This window comes from Phascolarctos cinereus, unplaced genomic scaffold (assembly GCF_003287225.1).
Source record: "Phascolarctos cinereus isolate Bilbo 61053 unplaced genomic scaffold, phaCin_HiC Scaffold_5;HRSCAF=322, whole genome shotgun sequence".
In the NCBI taxonomy this organism is placed as follows: Eukaryota; Metazoa; Chordata; class Mammalia; order Diprotodontia; family Phascolarctidae; genus Phascolarctos; species Phascolarctos cinereus.
The window spans coordinates 461,073,054-461,093,336 of NW_027555958.1; the positions used below are offsets into that span (position 1 = coordinate 461,073,054).

General features: G+C 35.9%; 1 protein-coding gene across 1 annotated transcript in view; it reads right to left on the minus strand.

Annotated features, from left to right (window-relative positions):
• Positions 1-15,834: 15,834 nt before the first annotated feature.
• Positions 15,835-20,283, minus strand: part of LOC110212978 (cytochrome P450 2J2-like) — a 46,531-nt gene continuing 42,082 nt past the window's right edge. The window contains 2 exon segments of the mRNA XM_020993168.2: positions 15,835-16,225; positions 16,888-17,075. Coding sequence (XP_020848827.2) covers positions 16,894-17,075 — 182 coding nt within the window. The 3' untranslated portion in view covers positions 15,835-16,225; positions 16,888-16,893.

A 20,283-nucleotide genomic window follows, 5' to 3' on the forward strand; every position in this document is an offset into this window, starting at 1 on the left:
ACTCTAGAATTTTTTCAGAATAACTTTTTAGAGGTATTGGAAGAGATTTGGTCACCAAGTCCTGTCAATGTTATCTTTATAACATCCTTATGTGTACCCCCTTCTCTCCTCTGACATTGCCATCACTCTGGCACAGGCACATTTCACCTCATCTTACTGGATGAGGCTATTGAAAAGCTTGCTAGTTGGTCAGCAATGAAATAGCACAGTAGATTAAGTGCTAGATATGAACTCAAGACAACCTGAGTTTAAATCCTGCCTCAGACATTTAAGTCCCTGGAAAAATCACTCAACTTTTGTCTGCCTCAGTTTTCTCATCCTTAAAATGGGATAATAATAGCACCTACCACCCTAGGTTGTTGTGAAGATCAGATGAGATCATTCATGGAGCACTTTGCAGACCTTAAAATACCATATAAATTTTAGCTGTGAGCCTTTCCCCACTCCTCCACTCAGGTGTTATGTGAGGCAGCTTGGGGGTGCAATGGATAGAACTCTAGGCTTCAGGTCAGGAAGCCTCAAGTTCAAATTTGTCTCAGACATTAGCTGTGTGATCTCTGGACAAGTGAATTAATATCTATTTGCCTCAGTTTCCTCATCTGTCATGTGGGAATAATAATAACACCTACATCTCAGGTGATTGTGAGGATCAAAAAAGATAACAATAAATGGCTTAGCACATTGCCTGGCACTTAGCATTCATTACATAAATGTTAGCTATTATTATTTTCATAAAGCATAAGTCTGACCATATCACTCCCCATTCAACAGATTCCATTGGCTCCATATTGCCTCTAGTATTAAATACAAAATCCTCTGTTAGCCCTTCAAAGTCCTTCTTAACCTTAGCCCCTCCTACCTTTCCAGTGTTTGACCCAGTGACATTAATTCTCTGATTGTTCCATGAACAAGACACTCCATTGGTTGGCTCTAGGCATTTTCTCAGGGCTGGACTCTATATCTGAAAGACTTTCTCTCGTCTACTCTCATAACTGACCACCCTGAGTTTTTTTAAATCCCAATTAAAATCCCACCTTCTACTAGAAGCCTTTCCAAATCCTTCTTATCTCCAGTGCTTTCCCTCTGTTAATCATTAAGCATTTTACCTATAATCTTATAAGGTAGATAATATAATTATCCTTATTTTAAAGCTGTGGAAAATGAGGTTGGCAGCATTTAAGAGATTTGCCCACAGTCACATATCTATTAGGTTTTTGAGGCCAGATTTGCACTAAATCTGGTCTTCCTAATTTCAGGCACTGTGCACTCTGGCACTATCTAATTGAAGAGGAGTGATGTGTTATAAGCCTCCATCTTTATCATACTCCCTGATCGTGGGTACTACCCAAGGCTCTGAGCTGGTCTCTCCAGTCTTCCCCCTCCACACTTTCTCTAGGCAAATGCACCCACTCCCCTTGCCTTAGTTAGCATATCTGTACAGATGACTCTTATTTAATTGTGGGGCACCAGTGTCTCCTATGAACTTTAGTCCTGTATCACTAATCATCTATTGGACGTCTCAAATAGCAGGTTTTGCATGCAACTCAAACTCAATATTTCAGAAATAAAATTAAATATCTTACTCTCCTCTCAACCATGCCCCATTCCCAAGTTTCCTTTTGTGGCCAAATATAACATCATCCTGTGATGAGTGAAAAGTCTAAGAGACATATTTTCTGGCTAATTTATAATCAATTTATTAATTATGGCCAGGAATTAATTAATAGATTGAGGTCAATGACTTTCATAAACCAAAGATGAACCGTGGGGGCTTCTGGATATTTAAACATTCTTGGAAGAGTGGGTGTTCCCAACAGGTGGAAATCAACTCATATTGGTTAACAACTAATGAGAAAATGAATATCATAATAAGAAGTGGACTTACTCTAATGAGTGGCTGGGGGGAGTGACTTTGATTATGTCACTTTTGGATGAAGAGACTCATTTCTACCCAGACCAATCCTGCCTCATGTAATCTAGACAAAAGTGTCTATTCTACACCCAGTATTACTTGAGTATAACAATGGTGGGGTTATGATAAGAATTCCACCTAGATAAGATGGTCTTTACCCTTTAATCAGAACAAAGCTTTCTCATTTGAGTGGGTGGGTCATGCCTAAGATTGAACACAATCTCATCATAAGCCCTTTCCTTCAGAGGCTGCCTTGACTGAGTAACTAAATGATGAAAGAGGAAGAAAGAAAAAAAAAACTGGATTCCCCCATGTTAGTAATTGTTATTAATAATTATTTCTCATTCTCCCTTGGATTTTATTGTGAGATACAATCTCTTCAATGAATCACTAACTGATATTGCAAGCACTTCATCAAGAGTTTTCTGTTGTGTTTCTTTGTTTCTCTTTTACCTACGGGGCTTATGAGGGAAAACAATGTGTGGGGAAAAGGGAGAGAGATTGACAGACATATTGACATGACCCATTGGGGGTGGTCCCTTCTGGTAAGCAGGCCATACAGATAAAAGGCACATAGGGGGAAAATAATTAAAAAAAGATAAAATTGTCCATTGCATAGGTCCATCATATCTTAAAGCTCAGACTTTACATCTCATGTACCTATCTAGAAACATCTTCTGATGCAGCTCTCTCGTTTGGGTGGGGTCTCAGAGTAGTTTCAAGCTACTGACTTCAAACTGACTACCTTCTCTGGTTCAACTCACTTGTAGAGATCCCCTCTCTACTAAAAATCTCTTTTAAAAGTGGCCTTAAAAGAATTTAAAATTTACTATTCCAATAAGAAGATCATATAGTGAAATTTAGCTAAAACCTGATAACCCTTCTAATAAGAAAAATCAAATGGGGGAATCTTTTAGACCAGACAATTCACATTTCTAAGCTAGCCAATTTTTTATGTTGATATATTCAAGAAACAAATACAAATTGAAAAAACTAGAAAATCCAAGCCAATTTTTACTTGGTGTTGTTTATCTCTACATTTGGAGGATGAGATTCTGCTAAGTAACTAATGACAAAATACTTTCTATAAGATCGCCTTTAATACAAGAAAAAATTCTATTGATAGTTGGCATATTAACTACAATAGCAACAAAGGTGTTGTGATGGAATGAATAAATGCAAAGTAATCTATTTCAATACAATGCTTACTAAAAAAAAGTTTGTTATAATAAAACATTTTCAGTTTCTAGCCATGTTCAAATGAATAACCCCTAATAAAAGGAGATAACATTTTTCTTTGAAAACTTTTAAAAATATACATTATTTTCCCCCAATTATGTGTTAAAACATTTTTAACATTTATTTTTTTTAAGTTTTGAGTTCCAAATTCTATTTTTTCTCACCCCTTTTCCCTCCCTGAGATGGTAACCAATCAGATATAGGTTATACATGTGCAATCATGTAAAACATTTCCACGTTAGTCATTTCACAGAAGAAAACTCAAATTAAAAAAAAATTAAAAACAGTAAAGTAGCATGCTGCAGTGTATATTTAGACGATATCATTTCTTTCTCTATAGGCAGATAATAAGCTTTATCATTAGTTCTATGGGATTGTCTTGGATCATTGTATTGCTGAGAATAGCTACACCATTCACAATTCTTCATCACGCAACATTACTGTTGCTGTGTATGGTGTTCTCCTGATTCTGCTCACTTCACTTTGCATTAATCCATGTAAGTTTTTTTTCCAGGTTTTTTGAAATCATCCAACTTGTAATTTCTTATACCACAATAATAATCAATCACAATCATATGCCACAGCTTATTTAGCCATTCCTAAATTGATGGGCATCACTTCCGTTTCCAGTTCTTAGCTACCACAAAAAGAGCTGCCAAAAATATTTTTTCTACAAATAGTTAATCCCTCCCTCCCTATTTGACATCTTTGGGATATAGACTTAGTAGGGGTATTGCTGGATCAAAGGGTATGCGCAGTGTTATAGCTATTTGGGCATAGTTCCAAATTGCTCTCCAGAATGGTTGGATGCATTCACAACTCCACCAACAATGCACCAACAAAACCCAGTTTTTCCACATCCCTGCCAACATCCATTATTTTCTTTTTTTTTCTTTTTAACCAATCTGTTTGGTATGAGGTGGTACCTCAGAGTTGTTCTAATTTGAATTTATTTAATCAGTAGTGATTTAAAACATTTTTTCATATGAGTATAGATAACTTTGATTTCTTTAAAACTGCCTGTTCCCATCCCTTGACCATTTATCAATTGGGGGATGACTTTATTTTTTATAAATCAGACTTAGCTCTCTATATATTTGTGGTGTGCAGCCTTCAACAGAGATATTTGTTGTGAAATTTTCCCCAGTTTTCTGCTTTCCTCTTAATTTTAGTTGCATTGGTTTTGTCTGCACAAAAAAAAAATAATTTCATATTATCAAAATTATCTATTTTACATTTTTGTAATACTTTCTATATTTTCTTTGGTCCTAATTTCTTCCCTTATCTATAGATCAGACAATTATGCTATTCCATACTTTGCTAATTTGCTTATTGTATCCAACATTTATGTCTAAACCACATACCCATTTTGATGTTTTCATTGTATGTGGTGAGAGATGTTGGCCTATGCCTAGTTCCATCATACTGTTTTCCAGTATTCCCACCAGTTTTTGTCAAATAGTGAGTGTTTGTTCCAAAAGATTAGATTTTGAGGTTTATCATATCCTAGATTATTATGGTCATTTACCATGATGTAAGTTGTACCTAATCTATTTCCCTGATCCAACACTCTATTTCTTAGTCAGTACCAGATTGTTTTGATAATTACTGATTTACAATACAGTTTGAGATCTGATTTGGTTAGATGACTATCCTTCACCTTTTTTTTCCAATAATTTCCTTGATATCCTTAACCACTTGTTCTTCAGTGTTGTTATTTTTTTTTATTTTTCAGTGTTATTATTTTTGTCTACTTCTATAAAATAAATTTTGGTTGATTTGATTGGTATGGCACTTCATAAATAGGTTAATTTAGATAGAATTGTCATTTTTATTATATTGTCTCAGCCTATTCATGAGCAATTCATATTTTTCTAATTGTTTAGATATGACTTTATTTTTCTTAAAAATTTTTTGTAATTTTCTTTATATAGTTATTGTTTTGTTTTGCTTTGTTTTTACTTTTTGGCATGTACACTCCAAAATGTCTTATATTGAGTACAGTTATTTTAAATGGAATTTCTCTTTCTATTTCTTGCTGCTGGACTTTGTTGGTAATATATGGAAATAATGATTTATGTGAGTTTATTTTATATCCTGCAACTTACTTAATTTTGTTTATGATTTCAAGTAGTTTTTTTAATTAGTAATTTTTTTTTAGTTTTCAACATTCACTTCCATAAGCTTTTAAGTTTTAAATTTTCCCCCCTTCCTTTCCCTCCTCCCTTCCCAAGATGGTGTGCAATCTGATATAGTCTCTACACGTACATTCCTATTAAACATATTTTCACATTATTCATGTTGTAAAGAAGAATTAGAACCAATAAAAGAAACCACAAGAAAAAAGAAACAAAACAAACAAAAGGAAAAAAGAGCATTAAGTATACTTCAATCTACATTCAGACTGCATAGTTCTTTGTCTGGATATGGATATCATTTTCCATCATAAGACTTTTGAAGACATCTTAGATCTTTGTATTGCTGGGAAGAGCTAAGTCTATCAAAGTTGGTCATCATACAACATAGCTGTTACTTTGTCCAAAGTTCTGCTGGTTCTGCTTGCTTCACTCAGCATCAATTCATACAAGTCTTTCCAGGTTTTTTCTGAAGTATGCTTGCTCATCATTTCTTATAACACAATTGTATTCCGTTACATTCATATACCACAATATGTTCAGCCATTCTCCAGTTGGTGAGAATCCCATCAATTTCCAATTCTTTGCCACCACAAAAAGAGCTGCTATGAATATTTTTGTACATATGGGTCCTTTTCTCATTTTTATGATCGCTTTGGGATACAGCCCTAAAAGTGGTATTGCTAGGTCAAAGGTATGCACATTTTTATAGCCCTTTGGGCATAGTGCCAAATTGCTTTCCAGAATGGTTGGAGCAGTTCACAACTCCACCAACAATGCATTAGTGTTCCAATTTTCCCACATCTTCTCCAACATTTATCATGTTAGCCAATGTGATAGGTGTGATGTGGTACCTCAGAGTCATTTTGATTTGCATTTCTCTAATCAACAGTGATTTAGAGCATTTTCATATGACTATAGATAGCTTTAATTTCTTCATCTGAAAAATGCCTGTTCATATCCTTTGACCATTTATCAATTGGGGAATGGCTTGTATTCTTATAAATTTGACTTAGTTCTCTATATACTTTAGAAATAAGGCCCTTATCAGAGACCCTGGTTGTAAAAGTTAACTCCCAGTTTCCTGTTTCCCACCTAATCTTGGTTGCATTGACTTTGCTTGTGCAAAAATTTTTCAATGTAATGTAATAAAAATTATCCATTTTGCATTTCATAATGTTCTCTATCTCTTGTTTGGTCATAAATTCTTCTGTTCTCTACAAATCTGACAGGTAAACTATTCCTTGCTCTCCCAGTTTGCTTGTAATATCAGCCTTTAAAACTAAATTGTGTACCCATTTTTGACTTTATTTTGGTATATGATGTAAGATTTTGTTTTATGCCTAGTTTCTGCCATACTGTTTTCCAGTTTTCCCAGCAGTTTTTGTCAAATAGTGATCTGGGGTTTTGGGGTTTATCAAACAGTAGATTACTATAGTCATTGACTACTGTGTCTCTTGTACCTAACCTATTCCACTGATCCACCACTCTATTTCTTAGCCAGTATCAAATAGTTTTGATGATTGCTGCTTTATAATAAATTTTAAGATCTGGTGTGGCTAGGCCACCTTCCCTAGTATTTCTTTTCATTAGTTCCCTTGATATTCTGGACCTTTTGTTCTTCCAGATGAATCTTGTTATTTTTTCCTAGCTCTTAAAACAATTTTTTGGTCGTTTGATTGGTATGGCATTGAATAAGTAAATTAATTTAGGTAGAATCGTTGTTTTTATTATATTAGTTCAGCCTACCCACGAGCAACTGATGTTTTCCCAATTATTTAGATCTGACTTTATTTGTGTGAAAAGTGTTTTGTAATTGTGTTCATGTAGTTCCCGGGTTTGTTTCATCAGGTAGATTTCTAAATGTTTTAAATGTCCTACAGCAACTTTAAATGGAATTTCCCTTTGTATCTCTTGCTGTTGGGCTTTGTTATAATATATAGAAATGCTGATGATTTATTTTATAGCCTCCAACTTTGCTAAAGTCGCTTATTATTTCAAGTCATTTTTTGCTTGATTCTCTAGGATTCTCTAGGTGTGCCATCATATCATCTGCAAAGGGTGATAACTTTGTTTCTTCTTTGCCTATTCTAAAATTTCTTTCAATTTCTTTTTCTTCTCTTATTGCTAAAGCTAACGTTTCTAGTACCATGTTGAACAACAGTGGTGGTAATGGACATCCTTGTTTCACCCAGATCTTATTGGAAATTCCTCTAGCTTATCATTACATATAATATTTGCTGAAGGTTTTAGGCAGGTGCTACCTATCATTTTAAGGAAGACTACTTTTATTCCTATGCTCTCTATTGTTTTTAATAGGAATGGGTGTTGTATTTTGTCAAAAGTTTTTTTCTGCATCTATTGAGATGATCATATGGTTTCTGTTAGTTTTGTTGTTGATATGATTAATCATGCTGATAGTTTTCCCAAAACTGAACCAGTCCTGAATTCCTGGTATAAACTCTACCTGTCCATAGCTTATTATTCTCATCGTAAGTTGCTGTAAATCTTTTTGCTCATATTTTATTAAAAATTTTTGCATCTATATTCATTAGGGAAATTTTACTTCTCTGTTTTGCCTCTTCTCAGGTTGAGGTATCAGCATCATATTTGTATCATAAAAATAATTTGGTAAGACTTCTCATTTGCTTATTTTCCCAAATAGTCTATATAGTATTGGAATTAATTGTTCTTTAAATGTTTGATAGAATGCACTTGTAAATACATCTGGCTCTGGAGATATGTTCTTAGGGAGTTCATTGATGGTTTGTTGAATTTCTTTTTCTGAGATGGGATTATGTAAGTATTTTACTTCCTCTTCTGTTAATCTGGGCAATTTATATTTTTGTAAATATGTATCCATTTCACTAAGATTGTCAAATTTATTGTCATATACTTGGGCAAAATAGTTCCTAATTATTGTTTGATTTCCTCTTCCTTGGAGGCAGATTCACTCTTTTCATTCTTGATATTGGTAATTTGGCTTCCTTCTTTCTTGTTTTCAAAATTAAATTAACCAAAGGTTTATCTATTTTATTTTTTTTTTATAAAACCAGCTCTTAGCTTTATTTATTAGTTCAATAATTTACTTAATTTCAGTTTTATTAATCTCTCCTTTGGTTTTCAATATTTCTAATTTGATATTTAATTGGGAACTTTTATTTGTTCTTTTTTTAGCTTTTTAGTTGCATGTCCAATTCTTTGATCTCCTCTTTCTCTGTTTTATTCATGTAAGCTTTCAGAGATATAAAAACTTCCCCAAAGAACTACTTTTGCTACATTCCATAAGTTATGGTATGTTGTCTCATCACTGTCATCCTTTTGGATGAAGTTATTGATTGTTTCTATGCTTTGTTATTTGACTTATTAATTCTTTAGGATTAGATTGTTTATTTTCCAATTAATTTTTAGTCTATCTTTCCATGACCCTTTATTACATATGATTTTTAATGCATCATGATATGAAAAGAATGAATTTAATATTTCTGCCTTTCTGTATTAGATGGTGATGTTTTTATGTCCTAGTACATGGTCAAATTTCATGTAAGTGACACGTACCACAGAGAAAAAAGAATATTCCTTTCTATCCCCATTGAATTTTCTCCAGAGGTATACCATATCTAAGTTTTCTAAAATTCTATTCACCTCCTTAACTTCTGTCTTGTTTATTTTGAGGTTATATTGATCTAGTTCAGAGAGGGGAAGGTTGAGGTCCCCCACTATTATAGTTTTGCTGGCTAATTCTTCCTGTAACTCCTGAACTTCTTCTCTAAGAATTTGGATGGTATACCCCTTGGTGCATATGTGTTTAGTAATGATATTACTTCATTGTTGTTACCTTTCAGCAGAATGTAGTTTCCTTCCTTATCTCTTTTAATAAGATCTATTTTTGCTTTTGCTTTTTCTGAGATCAGGATTGCTACCCTTTTTTTTAAACTTTAGCTGAAGCATAATGTATTCTATTCCAGCCATTTACCTTTATCTTGTGTGTATCCCTCTGTTTCAAGTGTGTTTCTTGTAAACAACATATTGTAGGATTATGGTTTTAATCCATTCTGCTATCCACTTCCATTTTATGGGAGAATTCATCACATTCACATTCACAGTTATGCTTACTATGTGTGTCTTTCTCTCCATCTTATTTTGCTCTCCCCCATTTATGCTTCTATTTCTTCTTTTCTCCTTATCCCTCCTCACTAGAGTTTTGCTTTTGATCACCACTTCCCTCAATCTGCCCTCCCCTTCTATCAGCCACCTCCCTTTTCTTTACTTTTTCCCTTACTATTTCTTCCCTCCCTTCTATCCCCCCCTTCTCTTTTCTTTCCCTTTTCCCCAACTACTACCTATATGGCAAGTTAAATTTGTATACTTGAGTATGTTATTCCCTCCTTCAGCCAAATCTGATGACAGTAAAGTTCAAACAATGATCATCTCCCTCCCTTCTTTCCCTTTACTGTAATATCTCTTCACGTATTGTAATTCACTGTTTTCTGTTTCTTCCTTTCCTCTTCTCCCATTACAGTTCCTTCTCACCACTTTATTAAGTTTTTGTTTTTATCATTACATCAAAGTCAACTTAAACACACCCCCTTTGTCTATGTATATCCCTTCTAAATGTTTTAATAAAGATAGTTCTCAAGAGTTATAAGTATCATCTTCCTATGTAGGGATGCAAACAGTTTTCCCATATTGAATAACATGTTTTTTTCATTTCCCTTTCCTGTTTACCTTTTTATGCCTCTCATGAATCTTGTATTTGAAGATCAGATTTTCCATTGAGTTCTGGTTTTTTCATTAGGAAAGCCTGAAAGTCCCCTATTTCATTTAATGTCCATCTCTTCCCCTGAAAGATTATGCTTAATTTTGTTGGGTAGTTGATCCTTGGTTTTAATCCAAGCTCCTTTGCCTTATGGAATATCATATTCCAAGCCCTCCAACCTTCTAAATAGAAGCTGAAAGGTCCTGTTCCATGATTTTTGAATTGTTTCTTTCTGGTTGCTTCCAGGATTTTCTACTTGACCTGATAATTCTGGAATTTGGCTACAATATTCCTTGGTGTTTTCAATTTGGGATGTCTTTCAGGAACTGATTGGTGGATTCTTTTGATGACTACTTTACCCTCTGGTTCTAGGGTCTCAGGGCAGTTTTCCTTGATGATCTCCTGAAAGATGCTGTCCAGGATCTTTTTTATATCATGGCTTTTGGGTAGACCAATAATTCTTAAGTCATCTCTCCTGGATCTATTTTCCAAGGCAGTTCTTTTTCCAATGAGGAATTTTACATTTTCTTCTACTTTTTTTCATTCTTTTGATTTAGTTTACTGATTCTTGTTATTTCATAGAATCATTAGCTTCCAATTACCCAATTGTAATTTTAATGAATTGTTTTCTTCAGTTAGCTTTTGTACCTTCTTTTCCATTTGGCCCATTTTACTTTTTAGGGAGTTGTTTTCTTCAGTATATTTTTCCCCCATTTTGTCAGCAGTATTTTTTAAATAATTGTTTGTTTTTTTCTTCTACCTCTCTTATTTGACTTTCAAAATACATCTTGAGCTCTTCCAAGAAGGCTTTTGGGGTTTCAGAACAGTTCATATTCCCTTCTGAGGTTTCAAATGTGCATATATGGACAATGTTATCCTCTTCTGAATTTATGTTTTGATCTTTCCTGTCATCAAGATACTTTTCTATGGTCATTGTTTGTTTCTTGCTCATGTTGTTTGCCTTTTTTTCCTGGATTTTAAAGTTGATTTCTGCTTCTGGGGCATAGGGAGCACTTTCCAAAACTTCTTGTGCTGGGGGCTAGGCCTTGATTACTGGTTTGCTAAGGTGGGACTTGCCTCTTGCTTGCTGGAACATCTCCCTTCCTGTACTGGTCCCCTTCAGACATAGCAAGAGGGTCCTTTCCCTTTAATGCCCTTAGCCTCATGAGCTAAAAGTCTGCTGTATCTAGTCTTTCAGCTTACTCCACTATTTCAGGATTTTTCCTGGGGCAATATTCTTTTGGTTTTTCAAGGTCACTAAAGGAGGGTGAGAGCAATTTACTGATTACTCTGCTATCTTGGCTTCAGGAAGTCTAAATAGGTGACCTTCAAACATTCAGTCTATAGGTTAATAGCTCTAGGAGCAGTACTGCCACTGCTGTCACTGATACTGCTGCTGATTAAGTTACTCTGAGCACCTGTTCCTGGTTTGCTGGTGCAGGGGCTGTATTGGCATGCCATTTTTCCTTGTGCTGGACTGTACTTTTATTTAGTTGCTATACCTTTTGGTGCATATGTATTTTGTATTGCCATTACTTCATTATCTATGATGTCTTTTAGCAAGATACCGGTATCTCTTTAAACTAGATCTATTTTTTATTTTTGCTTTCTCTGTGACCCTGATTGCTACTCCTGTCTTTTTTTTTTTGCTTTGTTTTTTTCTGTTGTTGTTTGTGTGTTTATTTGGCTTCAGCTAAAACACAATTGATTCTGCTCCAGCCTTTTACTTTTACCCTGCGTGTGGTTCTGCTTCAGATAGGTTTCTTGTAAACAATATATTGTAGGATTATGTTTTTTAATAATTCTTCTATCTACTTCTATTTTCTAGGTGAGTTCATCCCATTCACATTTATAGTTTTGACAACTGTTTCTTTTTCCTCCATGCTATTTTCTCTTGTTTATCTCTCTTTCTCTCTCTCTCTCTTACCCCCACCATGTTCCTCCTCTCAAGTGTTTTACTTCCAATCATCTCTTCCAATCTGCCCTCATTTCTATCAGTAACTTCTTTCTATTATCCTCATATCCCTTTTTTTTGAACTTCCTTACAGGGTAAGATAGATTTCTGTACATAAGTGAGTGGGTATGTTATTCCCTCTTTGAGACAGTTCTGATGAGAGTCAGGTTTAAACTTTGCCTGCCACTCCTGTTTTCTCCTCCATTATGTTTCTCATATCTCTTTTGTGAGATAATTTATCATATTCTGTTTTCCCCACCTTCTTCCAGTGCAATCTTCTTTTCACTCCTTTATTTTGATTTCTTTGGGTCTCATCTCATTAAAGTCACTGTATTTTTATATGTTCTGTCTACATATAGTTTTTCTATTTGCCTTTTTTTAACCAATAAAGTCCTGAAGATTTAAAATATTATCTTGCCATATAGAAATATAAAGTTATAAACTTATTACTGTATATAGAAGTTTAAACTTATTGAATCTCTTATGTTATCTCTTTCTATTTTATTTTTTGCCTCTTTATGTTTCTCTTGAGTCTTGTATTTGTAGATTAAATATTTTATTCAGCTGTTGTCCTTTATTTAGAAATACTGGAAAGTCCTCTGTTTCATTAATTGTCCACCTCCCTCCCCCATGAGGTTTTATATTCAGTTTTTCTGGGTAGGTGATTCTAGACTGTAGTCCTAACTCCTTTGCCTTCCAGTATATCATATTTCAGACCCTCCTGTTTTTTAATATGGAAATTCCCATATTCTGTGTAATCTTGACTGTAGCTCCTTCGTATTTAAATTGTTTCTTTTTGGCTACTTGAAGTACTTTCTTTTTTATCTGTGAGCTCTAGAATTTGGCTATGATGTTTCTGGGAATTTTCATTCTGGGAATTTCTTACTAAATAAACTATTCAAAAAATAGGCAAAGAATGAGTCCTAAGAAATTCCTTTAAGTACACAAATACGGTGTTGATACCCAAAAGAGGAAGAGCCAAAATAGAGAAAGAAAACTATAGGCCAATTCCCCAATGAACATTGATGTAAAATATTTAAATAAAGTACTAGCAAAGAGATTATAGCAAGGATCGTACACTATGACCATGTGGGATTTATATCAGGAATGCACAGCTGGTTCAATATATCTATTACAAAACCAACAGAAATCATATGATTTTATAAATAGATGCAGAAAAAGGCTTTGACAAAATACATCACACATTTCTATTTAAAATACTAGAGAGCATAGGACTAAATGGAACTTTCCTTAAAATAATAAGAAGTATCCATCTAAAACCATTAGCAAACATTATCTTTAATGGGGATATTTAGAAGTCTTCCATGTACAATCAGGGTGAAGCAAGGATGCCCAGTATCACCTCTATTATTTAATATTGTACTAGAAATATTAGCTGTAGCAATAAGAGAGGGAAAAGAAATTAAGGGAATTAGAATAGGCAATGAGGAAATAAAATTATTACTCTTTGCTGATTATGATGTTATACTTAGAAAATCCTAGAGAATCAACTAAAAAACTACTTGAAAATTATTAACAAATTTAGCTAAGTTGAAAGATACAAAATAAACCCATGTAAATCATCAGCATTTCTACATATTACCAACAAAATCCAGTAGCAAGAGATAGAGAAATTCCCTTTTAAATAACTGTAGACAATACAAAATACTTGAGAGTCTACCTGCCAAGGCCAACTCAGGACTTATATAAACACAATTATAAAACATTTTTCACACAAATGAAATCAGATCTAAACAATTGGGAAAATATAAGTTGTTTATATGTAGGCAGATCCAATATAATAAAAAATGACAGCTCAACCTAAGTTAATCTATTTATCCAGTACTGTACCAATAAAACCACCAAACATATTTTAGAGAGCTGGAAAAAATGAAAACAAGATTCATCTGGAAGAACAAAAGCAGAAGGATATCAAGGGAATCAATGAAAAAAAATGCTAAAGAAGGTGGTCTGGAGGTAACAGATCTCAAACTGCATTATAAAGTGGTAATTATCAAAACCATCTGGAACTGGCTAAGAAATAGAGTAGTGGATCAGGGAAATAGATTAAGTACAAAGTATATGATAGTAAACGATCGTAGTAATCTAGTATATGATAAACCTGAAGATCCAAGCTTTTGGAACAAAAATTTATTATTTGACAAAAACTACTGGGAAAACTGGCAAACAGTATGACAGAAATTAGTGATATGTCAACATCTCATGACACATACCAAGGTAAGGTCAAAATGGGTACATGATTTAGACATAAAGGGTGATACTATAAGCAAATTAAGAGAGCATGGAATAGTTTAACTGCCAGACTTATGGATAAGAGGAAAAATAAGGAGCAAAGAAATATAAAAAAGCATTACAAAATATAAAATAGATAGTTTTGATTATATACAATTTAAAAATTTTGAGCAAACAAAACCAATGAAACCAAATTTATAAGGAAAACAGAAAACTGCGGGGGGGGGAATTACAATAAATATCTCTGTTAAAGGCCTCATTTTTCAAATATATAGAGAAATGAGTACAATTTATAAAAAAAATACAAGGCATTCTCCAATTGATAAGTGGTCAAATGATATGAATAGGCAGTTTTCAGATGAAGAAATCAAAGCTATCTATAGTCATGCAAAAAAGTACTCTAAATCTCTATTAATTAGAAAAATGCAAATTGACAACTCTGAGGTATCACCTCACACCTATTAGAAAGGCTAATGTTACAGGAAAGGAAAATGTTGGAGGAGATGTGGAAAACTGGAACACTAATGCATTGTTGGTGGAATTGTGAACTGATCCAACCATTCTGGAGAGCAATTTGGAGCTATGCCCAAGGGTCTATAAAACTGTGCGTACCCTTTGATCCAGCAAAAGCATTACTAAGTATGTATCACAAAGAGATCACAAAAATGGGAAAGGACCTACATATACAAAAATAAAGCAGCTCTTTTTGTGGTGAAAAAGAGTTGGAAATTGATGGAATGCTCATCAATTGGATTATGTTTAACAAAGTGTAGTATATGATTTTAATGAAATATTGTTGTGCTTTATGAAATGACAAGCAGGATATTTTCAGAAAAATCTGGAAAGATTGATGTGAACTGTTGGCAAGTGAAGTGAAAAGAACCAGGACAACATTGTATACAGTAAGAGCAATACTGTATGCTGAAGAACTGTGAATGACTTAGCTATTCTCAACAATACAATGATCCAAGACAATCCCAAAGAACTGATGATGAAACATATTATCTACCTTCAAAGAAAGAACGGATATTGATTAATATAGACTGAAGCTTGCTATTTTTCATTTTCTTTCTTTCTCTTTTTGAGTCTTCTTGTACAAAATGACTAATATGGAAATGCTTTACAAAATTGGATATGTACAACCTATATCTGGTTGCTCACCATCTCAGGGAGGGTGGATAGTAGGGAGTTATAAAATTTGGAACTCAGAACTTTAAATAAAAATGTTAACAAATTTTGAAAAAAATTAAGACTGGCTGAAATAACCATCATCCCTTTTTCAGGATTTTTTTTAAATTTTCAGTCTTTGATTTCGTAAACTCCTTTTTGTTTCCCGATCTGTAAACTGGGCCTACCTCTATTCACCTCAGAGGGTTGATGTGGTCATGATTAAAATCTTCAAATAACAGAAACTAAAGGAAAAGAGTATGAAGTGTGATTAGTTTATTAGCAAAGGCTAGCAATTTGCCAGTAAAATAGGTCTATAGCAACCTCGTTTGGTACAAGGGCCTCATTGTGAACTCACGGAGCCTTTTTCCAGGTATAATTGAGGAACATTAGAAAGGAGAACATAAACAATAAATGAGGAACGTTGATCACTTTATTTCACATGGGCATTTACATTTTCTGATTGGCTGAGGTATTCCAAGAGTTTCCATGATCATCATGAAAATGTACCTTGTGTAAGCAGTTCTGACAAGAACCTTTACAGGAATAGGGAACAGATCAACAGTTCTCAAGGTGTAGACATCACTATCCCCAGGAGACTATAATTAGCAGTGGACTAATTTTTATTTATTTTCTATAATAAGGCTTTTAATGGGAATGAGGAACAAAACTTATCAGCTGATGGGTCAATATCCAAACTGTGAAAGTCAAAAGAAAGAACTAACATGGAAGCGAGCGATTTAGAGAGGAAACAATCGGAAAGTGTACGTTGGACGCCTTCTCCATCTTGGGCACGTGGCTGGATGCTGTAGATCCAAAGACATAAAGAAAACAGTCACTGCCCACACGGAGTTTATAATCATAAGAATTCTCTAAGGATTGTTCTCATCAACCTGCAGATGCCTCCTGTAACTCCCATAAACTCTCTAAAACCTCCCCTAAAATCAAAGCCAGTGTATGAATTATAAGAGCAAGAGACCAAAAGGTAGCCAATCAAACAAAAAAGAAACCCAATTTGGCCCCACTGCTTGAGGCAGGGGAGGAAAAACATTGGTTCTTTGTTTATAGCATCACAAAGTTTTACATTTAGAACTGGAAGTGACCTTAGAGGTCCTCCTCCTTCTCATTTTAGATGAGGAAACTGAGGCAGACATTTAAATGCCCAAGGTCACAAAGCTAGTAAGTGGCAGGTTTGGAATTTCAGTCCAGGTCCTTGGAGTCCAAGTCTAGTAAGGACTCTGTATTTTCCTTTTGGTGGTATTAATTTCTCTCCTTTTCCTGAGTCAGAAGGTTCAAATTGGGCCACAGATACCCTCCCTTTGTCTCTTTCTCCTCTTCTCCCCACCTTGACTCCTTTCCCTTTCCCCATCCAAATTCCAAAGGGCAAGGTGGGGTGACCCCCTTGGATGATAAGGATTGTTCAAACTCCTTCCCCATGCTCCCTTGGAAGACCACCCTCCATGCCTACCTTGACCTATATCACTCGAGGAATGGCACAGATTTGGTAGGAAGCAGGAGCAGTGGTCACTCGAACTTCGGGGTCCAGGCTCAGCTTGGTGTTTGGGGGAGCCTGAAATGTGAATTTCTGGAGCAGGCAAATGAAAAAAATGAACAGCTCAGCCCGAGCCAGTTGCTCTCCCAGGCAGCTCCTCTTCCCTGAAAGGTAAGTAAATTACAAAAAACAAACAAACAAACAAACAAAAAAAACAGTGAATTGACTAATGGCATAGGCAGTGGTTTGGGGTAGGAGGTCCCCAGAGCCTGGGTCTGAATCCTAGCATTGGATTGAGCCTTAAGGCTGTTCAGTGGCTTGTCCACAGTTACAACTCTAATAAGAGTCAGAAGTGGAATTTGAACCCAAGTCTTCATTGCTCCATGTCAGGCACCATATCTACCATGCCATGCTGCTGCAAACCTCAGAGACATAGTAAGTTGAAATCTTGCATCTGTAAATAGAGGACCTGAGTTTAGATCTGTCAAAATATTAAGAGACACCCTGTTTTTTCCAGAGCTAAGTCCTAGTAAGCACACTGTGTCCTGAGCTTGGCATAACAGTAATCCTTTGTGCTCTAGATGATCTCAGTCTTTATCTAAGTGTATTGCTTTGACCAGACCAAGGTGTTCCCTGAGGGCTTTATGATTTTCATATTTATCAATAATTGTTTGGATTTGTGGGAGCTCCTCCTATTTCCCAGGAACCTGAGACCCAATGTGCTGCAGCCTAAAGCTATCCATCATCTCTTTTCTTTTAAGAAACAATTTCTTTTTTTGTTGTTATTTTTGTTTTGTTTTGTTTGTTTTTGTTTTTGTTTTTGCAAGGCAATTGGGGTTAAGTGACTTTCCCAGGGTCACACACTTAGTAAATGTCAAGTGTCTGGTCTGACATGAGATTTGAACTCAGGTCCTCCTGACTCCAAAGCTGGTACTCTATCCACTGCACCACCTAGCTGCCCCCATCATATCTTTTGACATGCTCACAGTCCCTGTTCTTCCAAGTGAACTGAACTAGGTATTGCACTCCTATTCCCACCACACTAACTCTGGTTCTGTACCCCATGACATAATCACAAAGCTCAATAACTTTTAAGATTTGAGAGAATCAATTTAAAAACTGTTCCCGCAGGAGCCAGGAATGCCTGCATTGTCCACTTATGAGACTGCCATGGGAACTGCTACTCCAGACATAAGAATGACTCTGTCGTGGTCCAGCCCACTTTTTTGTGTTTTTTTTTAATGTATATAAGACCTTTCTTTGCCCCAGTATGTTAAGCCCTCCTTCTCAGGAAGGGGGGCTTCTGTTTCCAAGCGTTTTCCTCTCTTTGAAATTAACTAAACTTCTATTTGTATCCTGAGTCTCTTGTCTCTGGCCATTCCCAGGTTAAAGGCAGGTTCTGGTCCAGTTGACAGATCCTACTTTGAATGCTTCTCACCAGGTGGCATTGGACGGCCATGTAACCTGAGTACGTGTGGACCCTACAAGCCCTTCTAGCTTCAGACCTAAGACCCTAGTTCTGTGTAGCCTTAGGAAGAGCAGGTCCCTTTTCTGAATTCAAGCCAGGTGTGATAAGTGGGGAGGGCGTTAGAACTGGAGTTAGGAAGACCTGAAGTCAAATCCTAACTTTGATACTTAGAAGCTGTGTGACCCTGGGCAAGTCACCTGTTTTCAGCCTCAATTTCCTCATGTGTAGCATGGGGATAACAATAGCACCTAGCTCACCGGGTAAAGATGTAAAGGACTTTAAGAACCTTAAAGGACTATATGAATGCTAGTTCTCATCATCATCTTTACTATTACTATTACTGTTGCTGTTGGGTGCTATTACTACTAATACAACAATTAATGTTTTTATTCTCTAATGCAAACAATATCGACATGTGCCTTACTGAGGTATTGTGAAGGCTGAATAGGATAATGCATGTCAGGTCTTTGTTAGCCTCACAGTATCAATCTACTCTCATCTGCATGATGGAAAAAAAAAAAAGAAACAAAAAACTTCTAATCCTGCATTCAGAAAACCCAGACAGGGTCTCGTCTCTGATACTCACTAGCTTTGTAATATTGGGCAATTCATGGGCTTTTAGGGCTTAAAGCAGCTCTCTAAGACTTGAGGAAGCAGAGAAAGTGCTGACCTGTCTCTGGCAGGTCTTACCAAGAGGAAAGACTATGATGGACAGCTGGTGCATTATCTCAGAAGAAACTGGACTTGAAACTATAGACTATTCTGAAGGAGGAGGTTTAGGAAGAAGGAGACAGAACTGAACAGACCCCATTAGCTACGTAACCAGCCTTGAGGATGACTCGATGTTAAGTGTACACCTGGTCACCATTTCCAAAGGAGCTGGCCTCACTTCTTTCTCCTGGAAGTCACTCTCAGGAATCTCATTATTTATGATGAGAAAATATGCCAGTCCAGCTGTCAAGAGAGTAAGACTGTATACCAACCCTGTAAGTGCCATGAAAAGAGCTGGCCAAACCAGCTGTTTGGTATAATGGAGACAACCAGTGGGTTAACTGAATGACCCTCTGACTTTTCAACACCTCTGAGGTTCCTGTCCTTAGTCTTTTTCTGTTTCTCTGAGAAATTCTAGGAAAGTGGCTCCCCTCCCTCCACCTTCCTTTTTGGTATATGGAAGAAAAGAGATAATGTAGACTCATATCCAACTGGACAGAGGGCAGGCCCTGAAGCCAGGAGGATCAGAGGAGCAGATATCAAGGGCTCAAAGGGACCTCAGAAAGCCTTGTAGTCCAGCTTTCTCAATTCACAGATTTGGAAACTGAGCCTAAGGGAAGTGAAGTGATATCATCATGTCCTCCTTCCCTGCTTGCAATAATAGATGCAAGATCTTCCAGGATAACAATATATGACTTATCTCTAGTAATTTCACATTTACAAAACACTCTAGTACAAGCTTCATCATATCCAGGTGAGGCATTAACTAATTAATTCATTCAACAAACTCTTAATATAGTAACAGCTAACATTTATAAAGCACTTTAAAAATTGGCTAACCTTGACTACATGCTACATTGTAGACCTGGGCAAACAAGCATCCTCCAATAGCCAGACCTCCATGTGTTTAAGTGTAGCCCCAGGGAAATTCAGAAATACCTCAATGGCCTCAGCTCAAGCCAGACACCAGCACCAGGAATCCAGCTAAATACCAGGTAAGCTGATAGACTTTTACAGCCTCCAACAATACTAGCAACCCCCACCCAACCCCTTCAGCACAACACCAGACATGAGGGTCCTCTATGGGCCTTAGGGCAACATCAGTGTAGCACCAGGTAAACAGTCAGGACCAGCAGCCCCTGGCATAAGAAGCTTGAGACGGTACCCCTTCCATTCCCCTCAAGAAGCAGACT